The 23,162-nt window shown below is 50.3% G+C and overlaps 1 protein-coding gene across 3 annotated transcripts; it reads left to right on the top strand.

Annotated features, from left to right (window-relative positions):
• Positions 1-4,843: 4,843 nt before the first annotated feature.
• On the top strand, positions 4,844-22,545 carry LOC136492990 (uncharacterized). 3 transcript variants are annotated; one of them, XM_066489016.1, is made up of 13 exons: positions 4,844-5,156; positions 5,264-5,389; positions 6,827-6,924; positions 18,902-18,988; positions 19,168-19,298; positions 19,378-19,450; positions 19,534-19,579; positions 19,669-19,778; positions 19,903-20,010; positions 20,109-20,168; positions 20,644-20,705; positions 20,862-21,174; positions 21,918-22,545. In XM_066489016.1, the coding sequence occupies exons 1-13, from the start codon at positions 4,970-4,972 to the stop codon at positions 22,137-22,139; spliced, it is 1,623 nt and encodes a 540-aa protein (XP_066345113.1). In that variant the 5' UTR covers positions 4,844-4,969; the 3' UTR covers positions 22,140-22,545. The 3 variants fall into 3 exon arrangements, with proteins under 3 accessions (XP_066345113.1, XP_066345111.1, XP_066345114.1); XM_066489014.1 differs by having other exon boundaries at positions 20,109-20,183; XM_066489017.1 differs by lacking the exon at positions 20,109-20,168.
• The last annotated feature ends 617 nt before the right edge of the window (positions 22,546-23,162 follow it).

Here is a 23,162-nt window from a genome sequence, read left to right as displayed (position 1 = left end):
GGTGAATGAGTACCGGAGCCCTTCCCATTTTCTAGAGGTACTTGTGTCTACTCTCCCTAAGGACCAGGTCGTGGAGCGGCCACCTGGGACTTACCGTACAGCTTCAAGCCACATGGCTCTGGCTTGATGAATTAGCAAGACCTCCAACTGTAGGTTGGTAGCTTACCGGGTAGGCGCATATGGGGATTTAGGTTTTGAAGGTAATGCGGGTCTCATGGCTACGGGGGCGGTTACCATGTGCCTAAGTCATATCCTAGTGGGTTGCCTCCTACTTTTGGAACCTATGAACAGTCTCGTAGTGAAACCTTGCCTGCTCACCTTGGGAGTGTTTTGGGGAGTAGCTACCCTGGGCAAATGGGAATCACGACTTGAAGTGAAAGTGCACACCTCTGCAGAGTTAAAACCGATATATTAGTCGTGCTCACAAATACGAACGGTCTAGACCCTCACATGATTAGAATTTGACTCAGATGGACAGTGATGATGGTTCTACAGTTTGAGGTGGCTACCTCGGTTATGTTTGGGGTTGCTACCTTGTTTTTCTGGATGAGGTTGCTACGTGCTTGATAATAATTAAGATGTTAATCTCACTCTATTAATTAATGGTTGGGATCTTTCACTCACCTTAGTAAATAGGTTATTTTAATAAAAATTTGCCAACTAAAATGCTAATACGCCTGAGTCAGCCTACCTTTATTTAAAGCCTTGCATGTCATTTATACTTTTCGTCTGTACTTGCTGAGTTCGACATGGACTCACCCTTGCTATTCCCCCCACACCCCCAGTGTGTAGTAAAGTGCTGCTCAGAAGAAGGACAAAGATGCAGAGGAGTTTTCCAAGGTCTGTCAGAAGTGTTTGGCATACGGAGCCCCCAGTTAGCCGTCCTTGAGAAGAATGGAGACCGAGGAGAAGTTTAGCAACCGTTCCGCGATACTCTGATAGTTGTAAGTGTTATTATAAGTATGCTTTCCGCTTTATATAAACATTGTTTTTGATATTTCTATTTTGCTGTTGTATGTGTGGACTTCGTGGGTATACATATGACGAGTGCTTGGTTCTCTTTGGAAAACTGGGCCTGACACTACTTTAGTAGAAAGAGCCGCATTGGGCTGACCTAAAGACTATTTGGCATAGATTTTAGTGTTTTACTCAAAAATAATTATCTATTATTTTTATGCAATAGTGCAAAGTAATCATTTTTTCTTATTATTAACTATATTTTATAGTTCAGTATAGCAAATTTCCAAAACAGAACCACTTATCGACACGAGGGCATCGGCATACACACGGGATGTTGCATATCAAGCCTACTACTTCTACCCATAACATCAATCGATCAAAAATCAAAGAGAGAAAAAAAACGTACAACCCATATATGGGTATATTCATGGCACGAATGAGAGGACCCTACGGCCCATGGGCCAAAAAACAGCCCGCCAATAGAAGCAACGAATGGAAGAAGTACCTGAGGAGGATTTGAGACTTTTAACTATGTGTCATTATAAAAGTTTGTAATTATCTACGAGCCATTAAAAAGTTTGAGTGGTCACAAGTGTCATTGGTCAAAACTTTTTTTACCCTCCACGCCATTCCGTCCACATTGGATGCTAATGGTGTCAAACTGAGCTAAAAAAGACTTAAATACCCTCAGACTAGAGAAGTGAGCTGAAATTTCATTTTTCTCCTGTGCCACTTGCTAGATGTGTTTTGGCGCCAAATTGAGGATGGAGCATGAGAGCGTTCGGTTGGACGAGGAGCGTCGTGCCCATCATCCCCGAAAGCGAGTACTTGTACTATCTGATAAAAAATGAAAACTACATAGAACTTTAGCATAAGACATCACAACAAAAAATTATAGCTAAGGGACAAAATATATCACAATAATCTTTTTTAGTGTTTACTTATATAGTGTTAGAAGAAACTTGCATTGCATGTATGAAGCATATATAGATTATTATATTTCTCAAAATACATAACGGAGCTCAAACTCATTTAAGAAAGAGCAGACAAGCGGCCACTATACATGGCATCGTCTATATTTATCTACGAGGATTGTTGATCACAGACTAACAATACAAGAAGTTGGCTAGTAACCAGAATGTATAAGCATTCACGTATTTGCCCTATAAAGAAAAGAGGCAGGATGCATGTACTAATCGCCTACGTACGTGAGGTGTGCCAGAAGAAACAGGCTAGCAAGTTGCATGTGTGTATCCTGTATGTATATATAGGTATGCGACAAGCTAATAGAAGTATGTACACGTATATGCAAGTAGCAGTGGTAAGCTTCTTCGGTCACCAGGAAGGCGTACGCGGCCGGCCGGTCGTAGAGACGACGCGTTAGTCAACTTCTTCATCATCAATGCAATAGCTCCTTAAATTAAAAAAAATGCAACTGCTCCTTCGTCCATAACGCCTGAAGTGTCCATGGATCGTCGAATGCGTCGCGTTATGTGACGAAAAGGAGCCGAGTCTGCGACGACCAAAGCCGCATCTAGAGGGCAGTTAGCGCTGCACAGGCCGGCGAGAAGGGGCAATGACCGGCACTGCACAAGCGCTAGAGAGTGTCCGCTGCGAGTGTCGAGTACATGAAACTAGCTTCCATATGGTGACGAGATCGAAGTCACTGGTCGAAAGCAGCACCATCAGCGGCATGTGCGTGCCGTGGCGGTGAAGCATCCGAGGCTGTGCAGCGTGCAGAAGCGGTCGTGGGGCTCCCTCTCTCCGCATCCTTGAAGATGGCGCGCCGCCCCTATAAGGGACCGTAACATCTAAGAGTAGATGAATTAGGCAACTTAAAACTCTAATTCTAAACTATAGCCTTTTTTCTAATCTTAGCAAAAACCTATACAAAAGATAAACTATCTAAATGTGTAACTATGGTTTTGCTAGTGTGTTGCTATCTCTACCGTAAAAGAAAGTTATGCAACATAGGTTCCAAAACTATCAACTAGCTTATCACTAAGCTAGGAAAGTAAAGCACAAACCAAGATTACAATGTAAATGCGGAAAGCTAAAAAGTAAGATAGAGATATGCAAACTCCCATCGACGACTCCGGTATTTTTACCGAGGTATCGAGAAGCGCGCAAGGTTCCCCCTAGTCCTCGTTGGAGCCCCTCACAAGGGCCAAGCTCCCGGTCGGGTAACTCTGTGAATAGCTCCGGGGCCTTCCCGACGCGTAAGCGGGTCTCCGGTTAAGCCACTCGTGGCAAAGCCTCTCCTGGACCGCTCTCCGCCATCTTTACTATCAAGCTTCCGGTCGAAACGCCGAGGGCCTTGTTCCCTCCGGTACACGGTGGCGGCCACACCACAAACGCAGTTGGTGTGATCTCGTAAGACTAGAAGCCCCCTCCGATGTACAACAATGGTGCGCGCAAGCACCAAGTGGTAAGAGGTATGCAAACCTCACTAAACACTAGGCCTAAACCTAGAGCAAGCGCATAAGCGGTGGTCTAATCAACAAAAGCACTTCACAAAGCACCTACGCTAATCACCTAATTAATCACTAAGCACTATACAAGTGGAGATCACTAAAATGGTGTATCAACACCCTTGGCATGTTTCCTGAACTCTCCTTTCCTCAAATGGACGCTGCACTTTGTGCGTCCGGTCATCCAGTGCCGTTGCGTCCGGTCCACACTGAGTTGTTGCCGCGACGATGAACAGTGAAGTCCGTGCGTCCGGTCACTGCTTTGCTGAGCGTCCGGTTACCGCTGCTGACGCCTACTGTTGCCGAGCAACTGATCGGACACGTCCGGTCCTCATAGGGCCACGTCCGGTCACCTCTGTCGAGCTCGTTTCTTCGCGATCTTGCGTCCGGCCTGGTTCTCATCTTCGTGCTTGGACTATGCCTGATATCTTAGGTCTTCTCTGTTGCTTTTAGGGTCTTGCTTATGGTGTTGATTGTGGGATCATCATGTCGCCTTCGTCCAAGTCACGTCTTGCATCCTATTGAACTACAAAATAATTACATGCAAATTCATTAGTCCAATTTGGTTGTGTTGGTCATCAAACACCAAAATTTAAAGTAAATGGGCCTAAGGGTCCATTTTCCTTACAGCCCCGTCAGCGACTCTAGCATCAGTGCATCACCACCTCGATGAACGCGATCCAAGCCTTGGCAGGCACCTACTCGATGATGACGTCGGCGACGAAGACTAACGATGGGGTAGGGAAGGGTGTCCATGACGAATTGTCATCGAGGCGTCGCACATCCCACTGGAGCGCCCGCAGAACTACTGCGACTGCACCATGAAGCCGCATCCGCGCGTGCGCCAGGTGCTATCATCGCGGACGCAGATGTCGGGGCTAATCCTCTCGGCAAAGGCACCGGCGCGGCCACGGAGGTCTTGCGGCACCATAGTAAAGGCGTTCTACGAGTAGGAGCTCGAGCAGAGTACGGCGTCGGGGCCGAGGACGACGCAGGCGCGGGCACCTCCCCCGCGGCGAGGTACGGTGCGGTCATGGGAGCCGCTGTCGACGTGGGAGCTGTTGTCCAGTGAAGCCATGGAAGAAGATGACCTTGAAGTTACGCGCCCGCACCGCCCTATGCGACTCGGCTGCCCGCAGTGCTGCAGAGGAGCCGTCGGGCTCTGCAGCTGCTGCTTCCGATGAGGGCCTGCAAAGGATAGGGTTGCTAGCTAGAAACAAGATGAGGGTATTCTGGACATTTTAACTAGCCGGACCCACATATCAGGGTGGTTAAACTATTAAAAACTAATAGAATATGACGAGAATAACATCGAGGTTAAAAAAGTTTCAACAAGTGGCACCCATTCAAACTTTTTAATGGCTAGGTAATTACAAACTTTTTTTTCAATGACGGCACACAGGTAAATGCCTCGAGGATTTGGCATATTCGCCGCCGTCAGCAGCCAGCTCTGTCTATCCACCCTCCTTCGCCGCTCGCGTGCGCGCTGCGTGCCTCCACCCCGCTACGGCCGCCTCCGCCGCGCTGTCCCGGTCGCGATGGCCCTGCGCTCCCCGGAGCTGCGGTGGCTCGGCTCGCTCACGCGGCCCGGCCGCCTCGCTCCATCCCCACTCGCGGCGCTCGCCTCCCCACGGCGCCGCCGCCGCGCACCGTCCCCGTCGCAGTCCCCTTCTTCGCCCTCGCCCTCCGACTCGTCCACCCCATCTACCGCCCCCGCATCCGCCGGTAAGTCTCCCCTCCGCCGTTCTCGTTGTTGGTCCAGTCGTGACGGCGAAATGCTACCCCCAAGGGTTTGCTCTTCTTACCTGGTGGGCGCTGGGCATTCTCTGCAGGTGCGCCGGGAGCGGAGGGGTTCGACGGGCCGGAGTGGAAGAAGGTCAGTGCCAAGCGGTTCGGGATCAAGGAGTCCATGATCCCCGCAGAAGCCTGGAACGTACTACACCGCCTCCGCAGCAGAGGTGCGTCCCCCACCTCGATGGCCATGCTAGTGTTTGGTTTGTTTTCGTGCCCGATCCTGAAACGTCACTGTTGGAGTTGGATTTCCGAGATCCTGCGATTGAACTAGTGGGTTCAGCCCTCGGGTGAGGGCACATCCATTTAAGTAAACTCAATTATACTTGTTATGGGTCAAATGTTGGAACAAATGCAGACTGGATTGAACACTCAACTCATAGCCCCATATATATAGAATCAAAGATACCAGTTGCATTTTACTTAAACTAGACTAGAATAGAAACAATCTATTATCTATAGACTATACTGCAACAGAATATATTTATTGCTTCTGCAAGCAAATTTGAGTAGTTTGGATAAAATCACATTTCGTGAAACATGTATGGCATATTATTTTGTGAAAGATATTAATGTGATTACAGGAGAAATGGCTAATCAGATAGGGAAATGCAAAACCATATTTGTACCCTGTTGGGTTTTAGTAGTCGATCAATACAGCTAATAAGATATGTATGATATTTCAATTCCAATTGAAAGAAGAAATTCCACTATCTCTCAAACAAAATGAGGTTTTTGAACTCCTATATCACAGAGTTCCATTGATGCCAAAGGGAGTTTTCCTCAAACGTGATTGGAACCAGAATAGGCTGCAAGAATGAAAGAGTCAATCTATCTTAGTCAAGGCGCTCGCTCTGTCACAAAGGGATGAGCAGGGACTGAAACAGCTTTGGGAGCTAGGCTACCAAGAAAAGAAGTATTTCAACTTTAATACTTGATTTTGGTTTGATTGCTGCAATGCAAGACAAACAATTTGCTTTGGACCCGAGTTCGTGAGTCAAAGGCATGGCAAGAGAGCGAGTTCAACTTGCGAACGATCCACAAGTGCAGGACTGATCCTTTAACACCAGTACTGTTGTGAGACTGGTACTTGGTGGCTCACGAGCAACATATAGAGTTGTTCCTGATTCTTTGATTTGATGCACATCTTCCGCCTTTGCTACAAGGGATAGGACTGTGCCCATGAACGATATCAGGGATGGAGAAAAGGTCTTAGTATGGCAACAGATAATAGTTGCATTTTACTTAACTAGAATAGAAACAATCTATTATCTATACTGCCACATATGTATCTATTGCTTCTGCAAGCAAATTGTAGTGGTTTGGATAAAATCACATTTCAGAGTGAAACATGTATGGCATACTTTATTTTGTGAAAGATATAAATATGATTACAGGAGAAATGGCTAATTGGATAGAAAGGCAAAACCATATTTGTATCCTATTGGGTGCTAGTAGTCGATTAATACAGCTAATCAAATATGTATGATATTTCAATTCCATTGTATTTTCCTCTCTCATCTTTTAATTAGGTGCTTGAGTATCCTTTGTTGTTGCTGGTTCATTGCATTACTGGCTTTGATATGTTTCACCTTTTTGTGCAGGATATGATGTGTACCTTGTTGGTGGTTGTGTTCGAGATCTCATAATGAAGAAGACGCCAAAAGATTTCGACATAATAACAACAGCTGATCTTAGGCAGGTTATAACTCAAATTAACAAGGATGTTATCATGATGTAGTGGTATTACTGGAATGAAAGTCTACTCATGTTTTGAGGCATCATGTGTTGGAGCTATTGTTTCACTGAAATGCATAGATATTTTAAGTTTGCTGTCATAATTTTGCAGATAGCAGGTACTACTTTATTGCAAAAGAAATATGGCATATATGATGCAGATTTGTGATTGATTTGCTGCTTATAACCGACAGATAGTGTATTGAGTGCAAAGTTTCACTTTTTAAATGAAGATAAACTTTGATTATGTATATTGTATGTACATGTTATTGAAACTGTACATTAAAGTTTGGTTACGGTGTTGCTCTGAACTTCGCTGTTGATGTGCTGCTAATAATAACCTAAAGCCTGTTTATCCCAAACACAGTGAAACTACTTGGTAGCTTTATATTTAAAATTTTTAAATGGTACATACTGAACAGTACCTAGTCATTTCAATGTCAAAGTGATGGTGTCTAGTGAGGGTTTAGCCTAGTGCTTACCCCAATGTATCTAGTTATCTACTTAGCTATTTACCATTCACTGTCTAGGCTAGTTACTATTCACAGTCTAGCAGTTTTAAGGTGCCTTAGCATCCAAGCTAGCATCTACTTTATGCAGTAGAATATGCTGTAGTAGTTGAGAACTTCTTGTATCCCAAGTTTGCTATTCCTATATAATGCAATCAAGCGGCGGTGGCCAAGCTGCCCTCTAGCAGTCCAAAGTCTACTTGTCTAGTTGTTACCTTTGCAACAATTGGTATCTAGAGCCAGGTTTAGGTGAGAGCAGAGGCCATGTCCACCTCCAGCGAGCGCGTTCTACGTGCAGCCGCCAACGCCAACAACAACGCTGGCGGAGGGATGGTGGTCAGTCTCGGCGCCGATCACGCTCAACGTATGGCCGTGGCAGAGGCCGCAGCCGCGTAGGCGATCAAGGCAGCCAGGCAGGCAGTGGCAAACACAGCCGCTGCGCTGCGCGTGGAGTTGAAGCGGCAGCCCAGAGAGCCATCGAGGAGCCCGGTGCGGCGCCGGATCTCTTCGCCGTCGCCGAAGCGCCGTCGCGGACGCAGAGGCCGTCGCGGGTCACCTGCGGCCGTTCAAACGATGTACAAGGACTCCGGCTCGGGCACGCCATGGCCGATGCTGACCAAGACCAACTACCACGAGTGGAGCCTGCTCATGAAGGTGAAGATGCAGGCGCGCCGCTCTTGGACTCCATCGAGTACGGCGACCTCCCGTACCACGACAACCGGCGCGCACTCGAGGCCATCATCACCGGAGTACCGCCGGAGATGGGCGGACCGCTCGCGGACAAGGAGTCGGCCAAGGAGGCGTGAGACTATCGCCGCAGCGCGCATCGGTGTCGACAGCGTTCTCCGCGCCACGCTGCAGCGATTGCTCAAGGAGTGGGAGAACCTCGCCTTCCGTCCCGGTGAGCAGGTCGAGGACTTCGCCCTTCGTCTCTCTGCACTGAAGATGCAGATGGCCTGCCACGGTGACAAGGACCTCACGGAGGAGCGGGCGGTGGAGAAGCTACTTCGAGCCACGCCGAAAAAGTATGCCCAGCTGAAGATCGCGATCGAGACCCTCCTCGACTTCCAGGACCTCACCATCGAGAAGGTCACTGGAAGGCTGAAGACGGTGGACTATCTTGAGGAAGAATCTCCGACCGAGCCGATCACCGTTGGCGGGAAGCTGATGTACACCGAGGAGCAATGGCTCGCTCGGCAGAAGGAGAAGAAGGGAGGAGACGGCTCCGGCTCGTTTAGCTCGTCCAAGGAACCCCGCCGACGTCCCCGCGGCGGGAGGAAGCAGAAGCCCAAGGGTGAGCGCGGCGACCGTGGCGACGGCGGGCAAGGAGAGAAGGCTGGTGGTGCCGGCGGCCAATGCAAGGCGAACCGCGACGACACCTGCCTCAACTGTCACCGTGCCGGCCACTGGGCGAAGGATTGTCCTCAGCCTCGATGCGAGCGTGGCGGCGCAACGCATTTTGCGGAGGCGGATGACGACGAGGCGACTCTGTTCCTCGCCCACGGTTTCTTGTAGCTAGAAACAGAGGAGGACATCTTCTGCTCCAAGGCCGACGCCAGCCTCGACATCGACGAGCCCAGAGCCCGTGCGTTCCTCAACACCGGCTCCGGCGAGGACAAGCTGGATGGCTGGTACCTCGACAGCGGCGCCACCCACCACATGACCGGCCGTCGCGAGCTCTTCTCCGACCTCGACACTTCTGCCCGTTGCTCGGTGCGGTTCGGCGACACGTCAAGGGTGGAGATCCAAGGCGTCGGCTTGATCGTGTTCTAAGCCAAGACCGGCGAGCACCGAGTTCTCCACGGCTTCTACTTCATCCCGGCGCTGCGCAACTCCATCATGACCTCGGCCAGCTCGATGAAGGCGGCTCCAAGGTGGAAATCGACAAGGGCGTGCTTCGCATCTTGGATCGCCGTGGGTGCCTCCTCGCCACCTCTACGTCCTCCATCTTGAGGTCGCGCAGCCACTCTGCCTCGCCGCAAGGAAGGACGACGACGCCTGGCGCTGGCACGAACGGTTCGGCCACCTCCACTTCGAGGCGCTGCACCAGCTCGGCAAGCAGGCCATGGTGCGCGGCATGCCGGTGATCAAGCATGCCGAGCAAGTTTGCGACACCTACGTCACGACGAAGCAGCGTCGGCGCCCCTTTCCAAAGCAAGCCAAGTACCATGCGTAGGAGCAGTTGGAGCTCGTCCACGGCGACCTTTGCGGGCCTGTGACGTCGGCGACTCCAGGAGGGCGGCGCTACGTCCACTTGCTGGTGGACAACGCGTCTCGTTTCGTGTGGGCCGTCCTGCTGCCGTCCAAGGATGTGCCGCGGACGCCATCAAGCATGTCCAGGCCGTGGCGGAGAAGAAGAGCGGCCGCATGCTCCATGTGCTACGCACTGACAACGGCGGCGAGTTCACCGTCGCGGAGTTCGCCGACTACTACGCAGGAGAGGGCATCCAGCGCCACTTCTCGGCGCCTCACTCGCCACAGCAGAACGGCGTGGTGGAACGTCGGAATCAGACCGTGGTCGCCACGGCCCGGTCGCTGCTGAAGCAGAGGAGGATGCCGGCCAAGTATTGGGGGGAGGTGGTGATGACGGCAGTCCATCTGCTAAATCGCTTGCCGACGCGGAGCTTGCAGGGCAAGACCCCCTACGAGGCTTGGCACGGGCGGACGCCAGCGGTGAGCCATTTGAAGACGTTCGGCTGCGTCGCCTACACCAATGACTTGGGTCAGCTCCGCAAGGTTGATGACCGCGGCAAGCCCGGCGTCTTCATCGGGTACGCGGAGGGAGCTAAGGCGTACCGCATCCTGGATCCGGTGACAGCGCGTGAAGATCAGTCGCGATGTCATCTTCGACGAGGGGCGCGGCTGAGACTGGTCCACTCCGGACGCCGGCAGCTCGGCCTCGGTGGCGAGCGACTTCACCGTCGAGTACTGGATGCCTGGAGGAGCCGGGGGAGCACAAGGTTCTTCTCCAGTGGCGGGCGGAGCTACATCACCGGCGCCATCACTCTCTGCACCGCGCTCGCCGTCACCAAGTCCGGGGGAGCTCGGAGGGACATCGGCGGCAGCGGTCGCTCCTCCAGCACCCCAGCCGGCCTCGCCAACGCCACCACCGGCGTCCCCTGCTGCCCCTACCACTTCACCGTCTTCACCGGCGGCAGCAGCTGTGTCCGGTGATCAAGTGGAGTTCGCCACTCCCCTGGAGGATGATGAAGACAGACTCGACGCCTACTACGACGACGAGCCGTTGCGGTACCGCACGATGACTAACATCATCGGCAACCATCCTCCACCTCCGCCGCCGCAACGTCTCTTCGCCGAGCTGCACCTGACGCACGTCGGCGAGCCTGCCAACTTCGCCGATGCCAAGGACGATCCGGCATGGCGGGCAGCAATGGAGCAGGAGATCAAGGCCGTGGAGCAGAACCGCACCTGGGAGCTGGTGCCGCTGCCCACCAGCCACCGCCCCATCACCCTGAAATGGGTGTTCAAGCTCAAGAAGGACGAGCTGGGCGCGGTGATCAAGCACAAGGCCAGACTGGTGGCGCGCGGGTTCGTGCAGCAAGAGGGGATCGACTACGACGACGTGTTTACTCCCATGGCGAGCATGGAATCCGTCAGAGTCCTCGCGCTGGCGGCTCTAGAAGGTTGGCGCGTCCACCACATGGATGTGAAGTCCGCTTTCCTCAATGGTGACCTCAAGGAAGAGCTGTACGTGCAGCAGCCGCGGGGCTTCGCCGTCGCCGGAGAAGAAGGAAAGGTCTACTGCCTCTGCAAGGCTCTCTACGGCCTACGGCAGGCATGCGCGCCTGGAACGCTAAGCTAGATGCCACGCTCAAGGACATAGGCTTCCAGCAAAGCGCTCACGAGGCGGCGATGTACCGGCGGGGCAGCAGGCGCTCTTTCCTGCTCGTCGGCGTCTACGTCGACGACCTCATCATCACTGGCGCGGAGGAACGTGAAGTGGAGGCGTTCAAGGCACAAATGAAGATCTTCGACACGAGTGACCTCGGCCTCCTCAGCTTCTACCTTGGCGTCGAGGTGCGCCAAGACGCCAGCGGCATCACCCTCCGCCAGACGCACTACGCCAAGCGAATCTTGGAGCTCGGCGGAATGGTTGGCTGCAACCCTGCCCATACTCCAATGGAGGAGCGGATGAGGCTTAGCAGACACAGCACGGCGAAGGAGGTCGACCCCACACACTACCGGCGCCTCATCGGCAGTCTGTGCTACCTGGTGCACACTCGCCCCGATCTGGCGTTCGCCGTCGGATTCGTCAGCCGGTTCATGGAGCGGCCTACGGTGGAGCATTAGCAAGCTGTCAAGCGCATCCTTCTCTATGTCGTTGATACGCTCGACTTCGGTGTGCACTTCACCAAGGCGCCCGGCACCACACGCTTCGTCAGCTACTGCGACAGCGACCTCGCCGGCAACATCGACACAAGCAAGAGCATGAGCGGAACGCTATTCTTTCTCGGCAATTGCTTGGTCAGCTGGCAATCTATCAAGTAGAAGGTGGTGGCATTATCCAGCTGTGAAGCTGAGTACATTGCCACCTCTACTGCTGCAACCTAGGCTCTATGGCTCTCAAGGCTGCTAGCAAAGCTCCTCGGCAGACATGTTGAGGTGGTGGAGCTGAAGGTGGACAGCAAGTCAGCCCTCGCTCTGGCCAAGAATCCAGTCTTCCATGAGAGGAGCAAGCATATTAGGATTAAGTACCACTTCATCCGCAGCTGTCTGGAAGATGGAAGCATCAAGGCCAAACACATCCCGGCTACTGATCAGCTTGCAGACTTTCTCACTATGTCTCTGGGCAAGGCCAGGTTTGAGGAGATGAGGGAGAGGATTGGCCTGAAGCACATCACCTCCAAAGCTGAGCACAAGGCTAAGGGGGAGAAATGAGGGTTTAGCCTAGTGCTTACCCCAATGTATCTAGTTATCTACTTAGCTATTTACCATTCACTGTCTAGGCTAGTTACTATTCACTGTCTAACAGTTTTCAGGTGCCTTAGCATGCAAGCTAGCATCTACTTTATGCAGTAGAATATGTTGTAGTAGTTGAGAACTTCTTGTATCCCAAGTTTGCTATTCCTATATAATGCAATCAAGCAGCTGTGGCCAAGCTGCCCTCTGGCAGTCCAAATTCCACTTGTCTAGTTGTTACCTTTGCAACATCTAGATGTGAGGATGTCTTGCTTGGAAACAATGATCTTGGTTTACTTACACTTACACTTTTGTTCTTTATAGATTTCAGTATATTCTTATGGTCCTTTTTTTTGCGGTGACAATAATTCATATCAAACAATCCTGAATACCTTACATAGGGGCAGGGATGAAAACGGTACGGATATTTTCCGACCGTATTCGAAACCGAATCCGTTTAGAGGGGTTGAGATCTGTCCGTATCCGAGTTCGGATATCCAACATCCGATACCATATCCGTATCCGAATACTCAAATCGCATATTTATGATGTTGATATCTAATTGTATCCTATCTGACATAGTTGACACTATCCGTATTCGAATCCGAATCCGGACAGAAATATGAAAACAAATATAATATCGGTGATATCCGTCCGTATGCGATTCGTTTTCATCCCTACATAGGGGTGAGATATTGGTGAACCATCAATTTTGCATTCTCTAGCATATATGTGATGGCATTTTGGGAGTCCACAGACTGACATAATTGATTTTAGTCTTGTAAAACATATGTTTGATATGGTTGTGATTCTATATGAAAAGAGATGATTGGATGTGGCCCTATGTAGAAGAGACATTACTGTTAGAGTTATTAGTCCCTATTTATTGTTGCCAATTCTCTAGGCTAGACTGGCCCCTTGGGGCGCCGCCTCCAGGCTGGCCAGGCCTTTTGGGCTCTCTTGTACTCTCTATATATATGTAACATCTCTGCTGTAATCATTCATTAAGCTAATCAATCTCAGCCTTTGGCTTCTATCATGGTATCAGATGCTCTCTCCTGAGCCGTACCGCCCACCCTCCGTTTCTGCTCTCCCAGGCGCGCGCGCCGCTCTTCTCGGCGCCCGCGTCCGCCCGTTCGCTCGCCGCGCCCGTCTCCTCTCTCCGCCCGGCTCCCGCGCGCGCGCCCCTCGGTTGGCCGTCGCCCGCGCGCCACCCATGGCCGCCACCTCCGCCTCCGGTGTCCTGGGTGCCTCCGCCGCAGCCAAGCTCCGCGACGAGGCACTCGCCGCCGCCCAGAAGCTGGAAGATGAGGCTACTTCCCTGCGCTCCACCAACACCGAGCGCAGCCTGGCCCTTCAGGCGGAGGCTGACCTCCTCAAGAACGCCGCCGCGGCCCAGGAACGCGTTCGCCTCGCCGCCGCCGCTCTCGCCAAAGAGCGCGCGCAGGCAGACGCCCTGGAGCAGCAGGCCGTGGCCCTCCGGGAGCGCATTCGCGGCGACTCCCATCGCGACGAGGGCCCGCAGGACGATGACAACGCCCGCTCCTTCTCCTCTGAAGCAGCCGCCATCGCCCATCTACACAGCCAGGCTGCCGCCGTCCAGAATATCAAGAACCTGATCCCGATCGTCCTCGATCTTCAGGCTTCCAACTACTCCAAGTGGTGCGGCTACGTCCTCCTCGGCCGCTTTGCCCTGAAGGATCACGTCCTCTGCGACGACTCCCGCCTCTACGATCCGGCGTGGTCCCGTATGGACTGCGTCGTTGTCTCCTGGATCTTCAACACCATCTCCCCCGACCTTCTGGACGTCGTCCACGAGCGGGAAGGCATCACCGCTCGGGGTGCATGGCTCGGGCTGGAGCAGCAGTTCCTAAACAATCGCGAGTCCCGCGCCATGCTCCTCGACGCCGAATTCCGCACTCTCTGCCAGGGTGCCCTCTCCGTCGACGACTTCTGCCGCAAGATGAAGACCATGGCCGATGCACTTGCTGATCTTGGCGAGCCCGTCCAGGACCGCACCCTCGTGCTGAACGTCCTGCGCGGCCTCAATGAACGTTTCCAGTTCATGTCTCAACTCGTCACCTGCCAGTGACCTTTCCTTCCTTCGCCGACGTTCGTGTCGACCTGCGCCTGGCTGAGCTCAACATGGCACCGCCTTCGGCGCCTCCTTTAGCTCTCGTCGCCTCTTCGCCCCCCAGGACGCCCACCCCTGCTGCTGCGTCCCCATGACCTCCACCAGCTATGGGGGGGGGGGGGGGGCTCCGGCTGGTGGCAACAGCGGTCGTGGCCGGCGTCGCCCGCGGTGGTCGCGGCCAAGGCAACTCGGCTAGCGGCCCACAGCCCACGGCGGTCCTCCTGGTGGCCCACAGTGGCCCTCCTTCCTCAACCCGTGGACTGGGTCCATTCATATGTGGCCTGGGTCCTCCTCCGGCGGCTCTCGCGGCCCACCACAACAGGCCATGATGGCTGGCCCTGCTGCCCCCGGCGCATATTATCCTCCGGCGCCGGTTGCCTTCTACCAGCCGCCCGCCCCGGCGCCCCCGTCTGCGTGGTCTCCATGGGATCCTCAGGCGCTCGCCAACGCGTTCAGCACCGTCTCCCTCACTCCTCCGCCGCCGAGCGCCTCGGACTGGGTCGTCGATTCGGGAGCTTCTTCCCACATCGCTTCTAACTCCGGTATGATCACTTTGTCACCATCCTCCTCCTTCCCCTCCTCCATTGTTGTCGGCAATGGAGCCACTTTACCGGTCATGGGTACTGGCTACTCCACTCTCCCTGGCCCCTTTCACCTTAATAATGTTCTTGTTGCCCCTGATATTATCAAAAACCTTCTCTCTGTTAGGCAGTTTACCACTGATAATCTTGTTTCTATTGAATTTGACCCTCTTGGTATTTCTGTGAAGGATCTCCGTTCCAAGAACGTCCTCCTTCGATGTAACAGCTCGGGGCCTCTGTACACCCTGCAGCTTCCATCATCATCCTCCGGCTCCTGCGCTCTCGTAGCCACTCCATCTCCGACCACTTGGCATCGCCGCCTCGGACACCCCGGCAAAGTTGCCCTTCAGCGTCTTGCTCAAACCTCTTCTATCGTGTGCAGCAAACCTGATGATGATTCTATCTGCCATGCGTGTCAGCTTGGGCGCCATGTTCGCTTGCCCTTCACTAGTTCCCTGTCCAGAGCAATCAAAATTTTTGACTTAATTCATTGTGATCTGTGGACATCACCTGTCATCAGTGTATCTGGATTTAAATATTATTTAGTCATTATTGATGATTGCTCACACTTTGTTTGGACATTTCCTCTTCGCCTGAAATCTGACACTTTCCCTGTTCTCTCCAATTTCTTTGCTTTCGTGCTCACTCAGTTCGGGTGCGTTATCAAGGCTGTGCAATGTGATAATGGCCGCGAGTTTGATAACTCTGCGTCTCGTGCTTTCTTCCTTGCTAAAGGTGTCCTCTCTCCGCATGTCCTGCCCCTACACCTCATAGCAGAATGGCAAAGCCGAACGCATGATTCGCACCATCAACAACACCACCCGCACCTTGTTGTTCCAAGCTTCCATGCCCTCCTCATATTGGGCCGATGCTCTCGCCACAGCCACCCACCTCATCAATCGCCTCCCCACCAAAACCTTGCACATGAGCACCCCTTCTTCGCTCTCCATGGCACCCTTCCCTCCTATCATGATCTCCGGACCTTTGGATGCTCCTGCTATCCAAATCTCACCGCCACGGGCCCTCACAAGCTGGCCCCTCGGTCCACTTTGTGCGCCTTCCTCGGCTACTCTCCGGATCACATGGTTATCGGTGCCTTGACCTTACCACCAATCGGGTCATCATCTCTCGCCACGTTGTCTTCGACGAAACAACGTTTCCCTTTTCCCTCCGTCGGCCCTCCCTCCACCCACTGAACTTGATTTTCTAACTAATGATGATTCCCCTGTCAGTCCCTCCTCTATCTGCAGGTACTTCCCAGGGTTGCTGGGCCTCCGCCAGGCTTCTCCTTGCCCAGGCCGCCCCCTGTTCAGGAACCTGCAGCACCCGCTGTACAGGCGCCTGCGGCAACCCGCTGTCCCGGCACCTACGACGCCCGCTGTACAGGCACCTGCGGCGCACCTCTGTACCTGCAGCGCCCGCTGTCCCAGGTGCCTGCAGCGCCCCCTGTTGCAGGCTGTTTCGGCTCGCCCACAGTGCCTCCTGTACCCCCTGTGCAAGATGTTTCGGCACCCTCAGCACCCCCCTGTACAGGTGCCGATCCACAGGCCGCCCATCATCCACGTCTACCACCGGCGTCCTCCTGCACCAGCCCGACGACCGAGCCTTCTGTTGAGGCTCCCGCTCTTCGACGCTCCAGCAATCGTCCCATCTCCACCGCACTATGTCAAGCACGACCCCCAGCTTCCAACTAGGGCTGTTCCCATCCCACCTGTCGCCAATTCCCATGGTATGGCTACCCGTGGGAAGATTGGGTTCCGGCAGCCTCGCTTTGGTCTGCACGCCGAGGTCCTCTCCCCGCTCTTGCGCACGTGTCGCGACGCTCTTGCCAATCCTCACTGGCGCCAGGCCATGGAAGAGGAATTTGCTGCTCTCTCCGACAACCACACTTGGGACCTCGTTCCTCGTCCTCCCAAGGCAAATGTTGTCACCGGTAAATGGATTTTCAAGCACAAATTTCATGCTGATGGCTCTCTGGACAGATACAAGGCTCGCTGGGTTCTTCGCGGGTTTACTCAACAGCCCGGTGTTGATTATGATGAAACATTCAGCCCTGTTGTCAAGCCTGCTACAGTTCGCACAGTCATCACTCTGGCTCATTCCAGGGATTGGCCGATCCATCAACTTGATGTGAAGAATGCCTTTCTTCATGGCACTCTGTCCGAAACAGTATACTGCTCACAGCCCGCTGGCTTTGTTGATCCTACTCTCCCTGAACATGTTTGCAAACTCAACAAGTCATTCTATGGTTTGAAGCAAGCACCGCGCATGGTACAGCCGGTTTGCCTCCTTTCTGCTGACTCTGGGATTCACCGAAGCCAAGTCTGACACCTCTCTGTTTATCTACTGGCGCGGTACTGAGACAGTCTATCTACTCCTCTATGTGGATGATATCGTGCTCACTGCATCTTCTCAGCAAATCTTACACCGGGTCATCGCTGCACTCAAACAAGAATTCGCCATGAAAGATCTTGGTCCTCTGCACCATTTCCTTGGCATAGCTGTTCAGCGCAACCGGGACACTCTATTTCTCTCACAACGTCAGTACACCCTGGACATTCTTGCTCGCCACGGCATGAGTGACTGCAAGCCATGCTCTACCCCTTGACACTTGTGCTAAGGTCTCTGCTGCTGCCGGCCTGCTGTTGCTGATCCTACAGCATACCGCAGCCTTGCTGGTGCCCTTCAGTACCTGACTTTCACCCGGCCTGACATCGCCTACGCTGTTCAACAAGTCTGCCTATACATGCATGATCCCAGGGAAGCTCATCTTGTGGCTGCCAAGCGGATCCTTCGCTACCTTCAGGGCACTCTTGACTTTGGCCTTGTCATTCCCCGCTCTGCTCCGACTCAGCTCGTGGTCTACACCGACGCTGACTGGGCCGGCTGCCCCGACACCCGCCGTCCACCTCCGGCTACGCTGTCTTCCTCGGTGGCAGCCTCATCTCCTGGTCCTCCAAGCGCCAACCCACGGTTTCGCGCTCAAGTGCCGAGGCCGAATACCGCGCTGTTGCTAACGGCGTGGCTGAAGCCTCCTGGCTGCGGCAACTTCTCCAGGAACTGCATCACCCGCTGGCCTCTGCCTCCCTCGTCTACTGCGACAACGTCAGCGCCGTCTACCTCTCCACCAACCCCGTTCAACATCAGCGCACCAAGCACATGGAGATCGACCTCCACTTCGTTCGGGAACGGGTCGTCCTTGGGGCTGTCCGTGTGCTTCATGTTCCCACCACGTCGCAGTTCGCCGATGTCTTCACCAAGGGTCTTCCCTCCTCGGTCTTCATGGATTTTCGCTTCAGCCTGAACGTTCGTCCCAACAACGTTCCGACTGCGGGGGGTGTTAGAGTTATTAGTCCCTATTTATTGTTGCCAATTCCCTAGGCTAGACTGGCCCCTTGGGGCGCCGCCTCCAGGCTGGCCAGGCCCTTTGGGCTCTCTTGTACTCTCTATATATGTAATACCTCTGCTGTAATCATTCATTAAGCTAACCAATCTCAGCCTTTGGCTTCTATCAATTACTATCAGTATATGGCATATCTACCAGTGCCAAATAAAGTTATCAAGTGTGTATGCTTGTTTAAATTTTCCCTACTTGTGCAATGCTTCTTTGTTTGTTACCATGTCGATATGTTGGGTAAAAGAAATACCTTTTGCGTAGTTCTGCGCAGATGGTGATTGATTCATTTTGTTTGTGAAGTTTCCATGTTCAGAATTTTTAGTTGAGATGCCAGAGAAGATATTGCTTATACAATGTGTTTGTGCCAATTAAAATTATTGTTATTGTTTTAAACTCTGCAGGTGAAAGACACTTTCTCAGGATCAGCTGTTATAGTAGGAAGGCGTTTCCCCATATGCCATGTACATGAGAACAATTCCATCGTTGAGGTTCGTGCAACTTTTACTGATTGTAAATTTTAGCACCCTCTGCACAACACACAGAACTATAGTCGGGCAGCTACATCTTGCTAAACTGCACACTTCATTGTTGGCATTTGTTGAATCAAATTTTCCTTTTGCACTGGAGTGGGCAACTAGCAAGATATATCTAAAGTCCTTATTTGCAGGTGTCAAGTTTTTATACTAGCGCAAGGGGGTCAAGTGGTAGCCAGATTTACAATTCAAAGAGCCAAAATTGTAGCAAGAATGATTTTGTTCGCTGGAAGAACTGCCAAGGGAGGGACTTCACAATTAATGGGTTAGTACTTCTGTACTTTCATCAAATGTGAAGCATACCATATTGCAGGTTGTGCTATTTTTTTCTTGGAAATATGCAGGTTAATGTTCAACCCATATTCAGAAAAGATCTATGATTACTTGGGAGGCATTGAAGATATTAAGAAAGCTAAGGTCTGTGTTACTTATTTGTTTCATAGTTGCCCTGTTCGACAATCTTTTTCTGCGCTCATTTTGCAGCTTTCTCTGTTTAACAGGTTCGGACTGTAATTCCTGCTGGCACTTCGTTCCAGGAGGACTGTGGTCAGTATCCAAAGTTCAACCATTTCTTTTATTATAGTTCTACTTTTTGTGTGTGATCATTGTCATTAATGCAATCATGTAATTAACAGCCCGTATTCTACGTGCAATCAGAATTGCAGCTCGTTTAGGGTTTAGCTTCCCCAAAGAAACAGCTTATTATGTGAGAATGCTTGCTTACTCAGTGGCAAGACTAGACAAGGTCTGATTCTGACATGGATAATGTGGTTTCGTTATTCAATGATTTTGGCTTCTCTAAAGAACCACAATGAAGTAGCTTATATGTTTGCCTCTTTGATTTATTTTATTTTCATGCAATTTTACAGGGAAGGATACTCATGGAGATGAACTATATGCTTGCTTATGGTTCAGCTGAAGCTTCTTTAAGGTTGCTGTGGAGGTTTGGCCTCCTTGAACATTTGTTGCCCTTTCAGGTAAACTCATGGACAGGAAAACAAACCTATCTTGAAAATCAAGTATTTGTAGAGTTTTTGTTATTGTGCTGACTAAATGATTTGATCGGACTGTACAGGCAGCATATTTCTCTTCGACTCGTTTTAAGAGGAAGGATAAAGGAACTAATATGCTACTTGTATGTTTTATTTTGGTACAGTTACTGCTGTTATGTAGATTGAAAGGAACTTAAAATCTTCAATTGACATGCTGTAAAGATGAAATAGAAATTTAAGTTTATTCTCCTTTTGTTCTCTGCCCTGCTTTCCAGAGCAGAACATTTTGTCATGTTCACTATGAATCTGTGATATATTATCATTTTTAATGTTCATCAGTCTCTTAGCTCCTAGAATTATAACTAATCGAAGTTTGCAATCAGTGTCATTTAAATTTGAATGAATATTAGGACTTTCTTGTTGCAAGTTTTGATGGTTTCAGGGCCAGATGTTCTTTGTGTCTCATATGTCTAGAGCAACAGTTTACAATTGCATTTCCTGTGTTTTGTTGCTGTGCGTTGTTTTTTAATGGAGCTTTTGTTGCTGATTAATTTTGTTTATTTAGTTGGTAGGTTTTCCCATTAAGTTAACTATGTTTCATTCGATCTCTTTGTGCAGGTCTTATTTTCTAAGCTGGATAATTTTCTTGCACCTAATAGGCCATGTCATAATAGTCTATGGTGAGTTGAATTATCCAACCTGTTAGTGGCAGACAAGGAAATTTTTACGTTGTTCTATTTCTAGCTGATGTGGACTCTTTTACATTATTGAAAATGAAGTAATTGAGGTAGTTATGTTATTCCCCAACATATTCAACTTGCTTGTTACTGTTACAGGATAAGCCTTTTAGCCTTTCATGAAGCATTGGCACGCAAACCATGTGATCCTTTGGTAGTGGCTACTTTTGCACTAGCCTTCTACCTGGGAGGTGATATGTCTTTGGCAGTGGATATCGGAAAATCAATCAACCGGCAACATGATACTGGATTTCGAGAGCTCATAGAACCCAAAGTCTGGACAGATAAGCATTTGGCAGGTGAAGTACAAAGCTTCGCTGCATTGATGAAGCGGGCATTAACTGAAATGACTGATGAGTATCATGTCGCAAATGCTATGGTGAAAATCCCTCAAGCACCATCATCAGATCTTGTAAGCACTACCAAATTATCTCTTGTATTTTTAGGTTCGATATTTTCTCCAATGTTTAGTGTGTGCAATCTGACCTCTATATCCTGTGAGAAAGGTACCTGAAAGTAATTCACATTGCTGAAATTAATTTATTCTGTTAGTATTATTTTATTATAAGGTAAGCAAGTAGAATTAAGTTTTAGTATTATTGGTGCTGTTAACTGTCCTGATCCTGGTAAAGTCATGAGAATGGGTCAGATACCAAACTAGTTCACATTCTTGAAAATAGCATTGGTAATTATGATAATGCTTTTGGCTTTCGTTTTATCAGTAAGGTAAGCAAAGAATTAAGCGCTGTAGTGAAGTAGCTAGTGTCCTGATGCTGGTACTTACAAGTCGGGAGTGGGAGAGAGATCAATTTAGTTCACATTGTTGAAAATAGCAAACATGAGATTCTGGCTGAGTCCTCATGGAATTAGAATCACCATGATGGGCATATGGGTTTGTGTGTGGATTAATATGGGTCATCTTGGACTCTTTTTCTTCTTAATATATAATATAATGATGAACGCCTCTCCTGTAGATCGAGGACAACAATAAAAATGAGAAATGAGTTTTGGCTTCCATTCTGCTAATGCTTGTTTATTCTAAGGTAGAAAAAAGAATAAAGCGCTGTTAGTGTTGCTGCAATTGGCTGGTGCTGGTTTATGCTACTAGCTGTTGTGTTTATTTCCTGTTAAATAATCAGTTTTATCCTTTTGTAGGTGTTTATACCACTACAAGCCTACCTGAAGGTTCTCAAATTTATCGAGAGTGTTCAATATGGCAAAAAGGAGCTTGGCTATGAACCAAAACGTGACGGGATGATCAATTACCATAACCTGTCTAATGGTACACATGCAGAAATAACAAATCTCTTTACACTGGTTGTTTTCGACACACTATACCCTACAGACATGGAGGCTGAAGATGGCTGCAGTTCTTAAAGACACGTCATGATTAGGATGAGTTTAGGGCTTGCAAGGGACCTGGTGCTTTGCGAGATCATAATAAATAGCCAGGGCCAGACCTGAGCTGCTGCATCAGCAAAGGCAAAACATTGGATGTCATTGCCTGCTCTGATACTGTTGATATGATCTCATATGGTCGGCGTAATGCATGCTCCTCACAGCAACATGACAGGGCTCGAGCCTTCTGAGTGGAGTCGATCCTTTTCTAAATAAGGCAGTAGAGAGTCAACATTCTTTCAGACTGTTGGAGGTGATGTTATAATGTGTAAATCATTATTAATATGTTGATTTATTTTAGCATTCCAACTGATTCCTCAAATTTTCCTTCAAGTCAAACCCAACGATCACATATTTGATTCATTAATATAGTTTTGTTCTCTATATTAAAATGGTTTATCATAATTTTGCTTGTGTGAAAAAAATCATGTTAAAACTACCATATTCTATTGAACAATGGTTTATCATAAATTTCCCTTATGTGAAAAAATCATAATAGAACTCGTATATATTGAATTTAGAGAGATGTAGCCTCTCTATTAGTGGAGAGAGAGAATGGTGGTTTTGGAAAGCGAAAAAGATAATGAATTATTTAGAAAGTACTGGAGTTTGATTTTTTGGTTTATTTTGTAAATTTTATGATAAAAGAGGCATGCATAAAGTTTATTCAGATGCGCTAATATCGGCATCTTGAGGACCTTTTAGGGTTCAGCATTTTTTTATTATCGATGATGCTCTAGCCTGAGTGTTCGACGCTTGAAATCCTGCTCTGCTTCTTTCTTCAAACTCGCATCTGCCTGCTCCACTCTGACCCGCGTGCGCCCTTCCCCACGTGCCCTGTCCCTCACCGTTGTGCACTGCTGTCCACTGAGTCGCCTCCCATCGCCGGTTGTACCCATGCCCTATCCCCTACCGCGCCCCACTCCACCTTGCCCGTCGCGGCCTTGGTGTCACCGGGCCATGACGAACTGGTGCCACCAGTAGGAGGTTGTCATCGGGACA

The sequence above is a fragment of the Miscanthus floridulus genome, chromosome 11 (genome assembly GCF_019320115.1).
Source record: "Miscanthus floridulus cultivar M001 chromosome 11, ASM1932011v1, whole genome shotgun sequence".
NCBI lineage: Eukaryota > Viridiplantae > Streptophyta > Magnoliopsida > Poales > Poaceae > Miscanthus > Miscanthus floridulus.
This window is presented reverse-complemented; position numbering and strand designations above follow the sequence as displayed.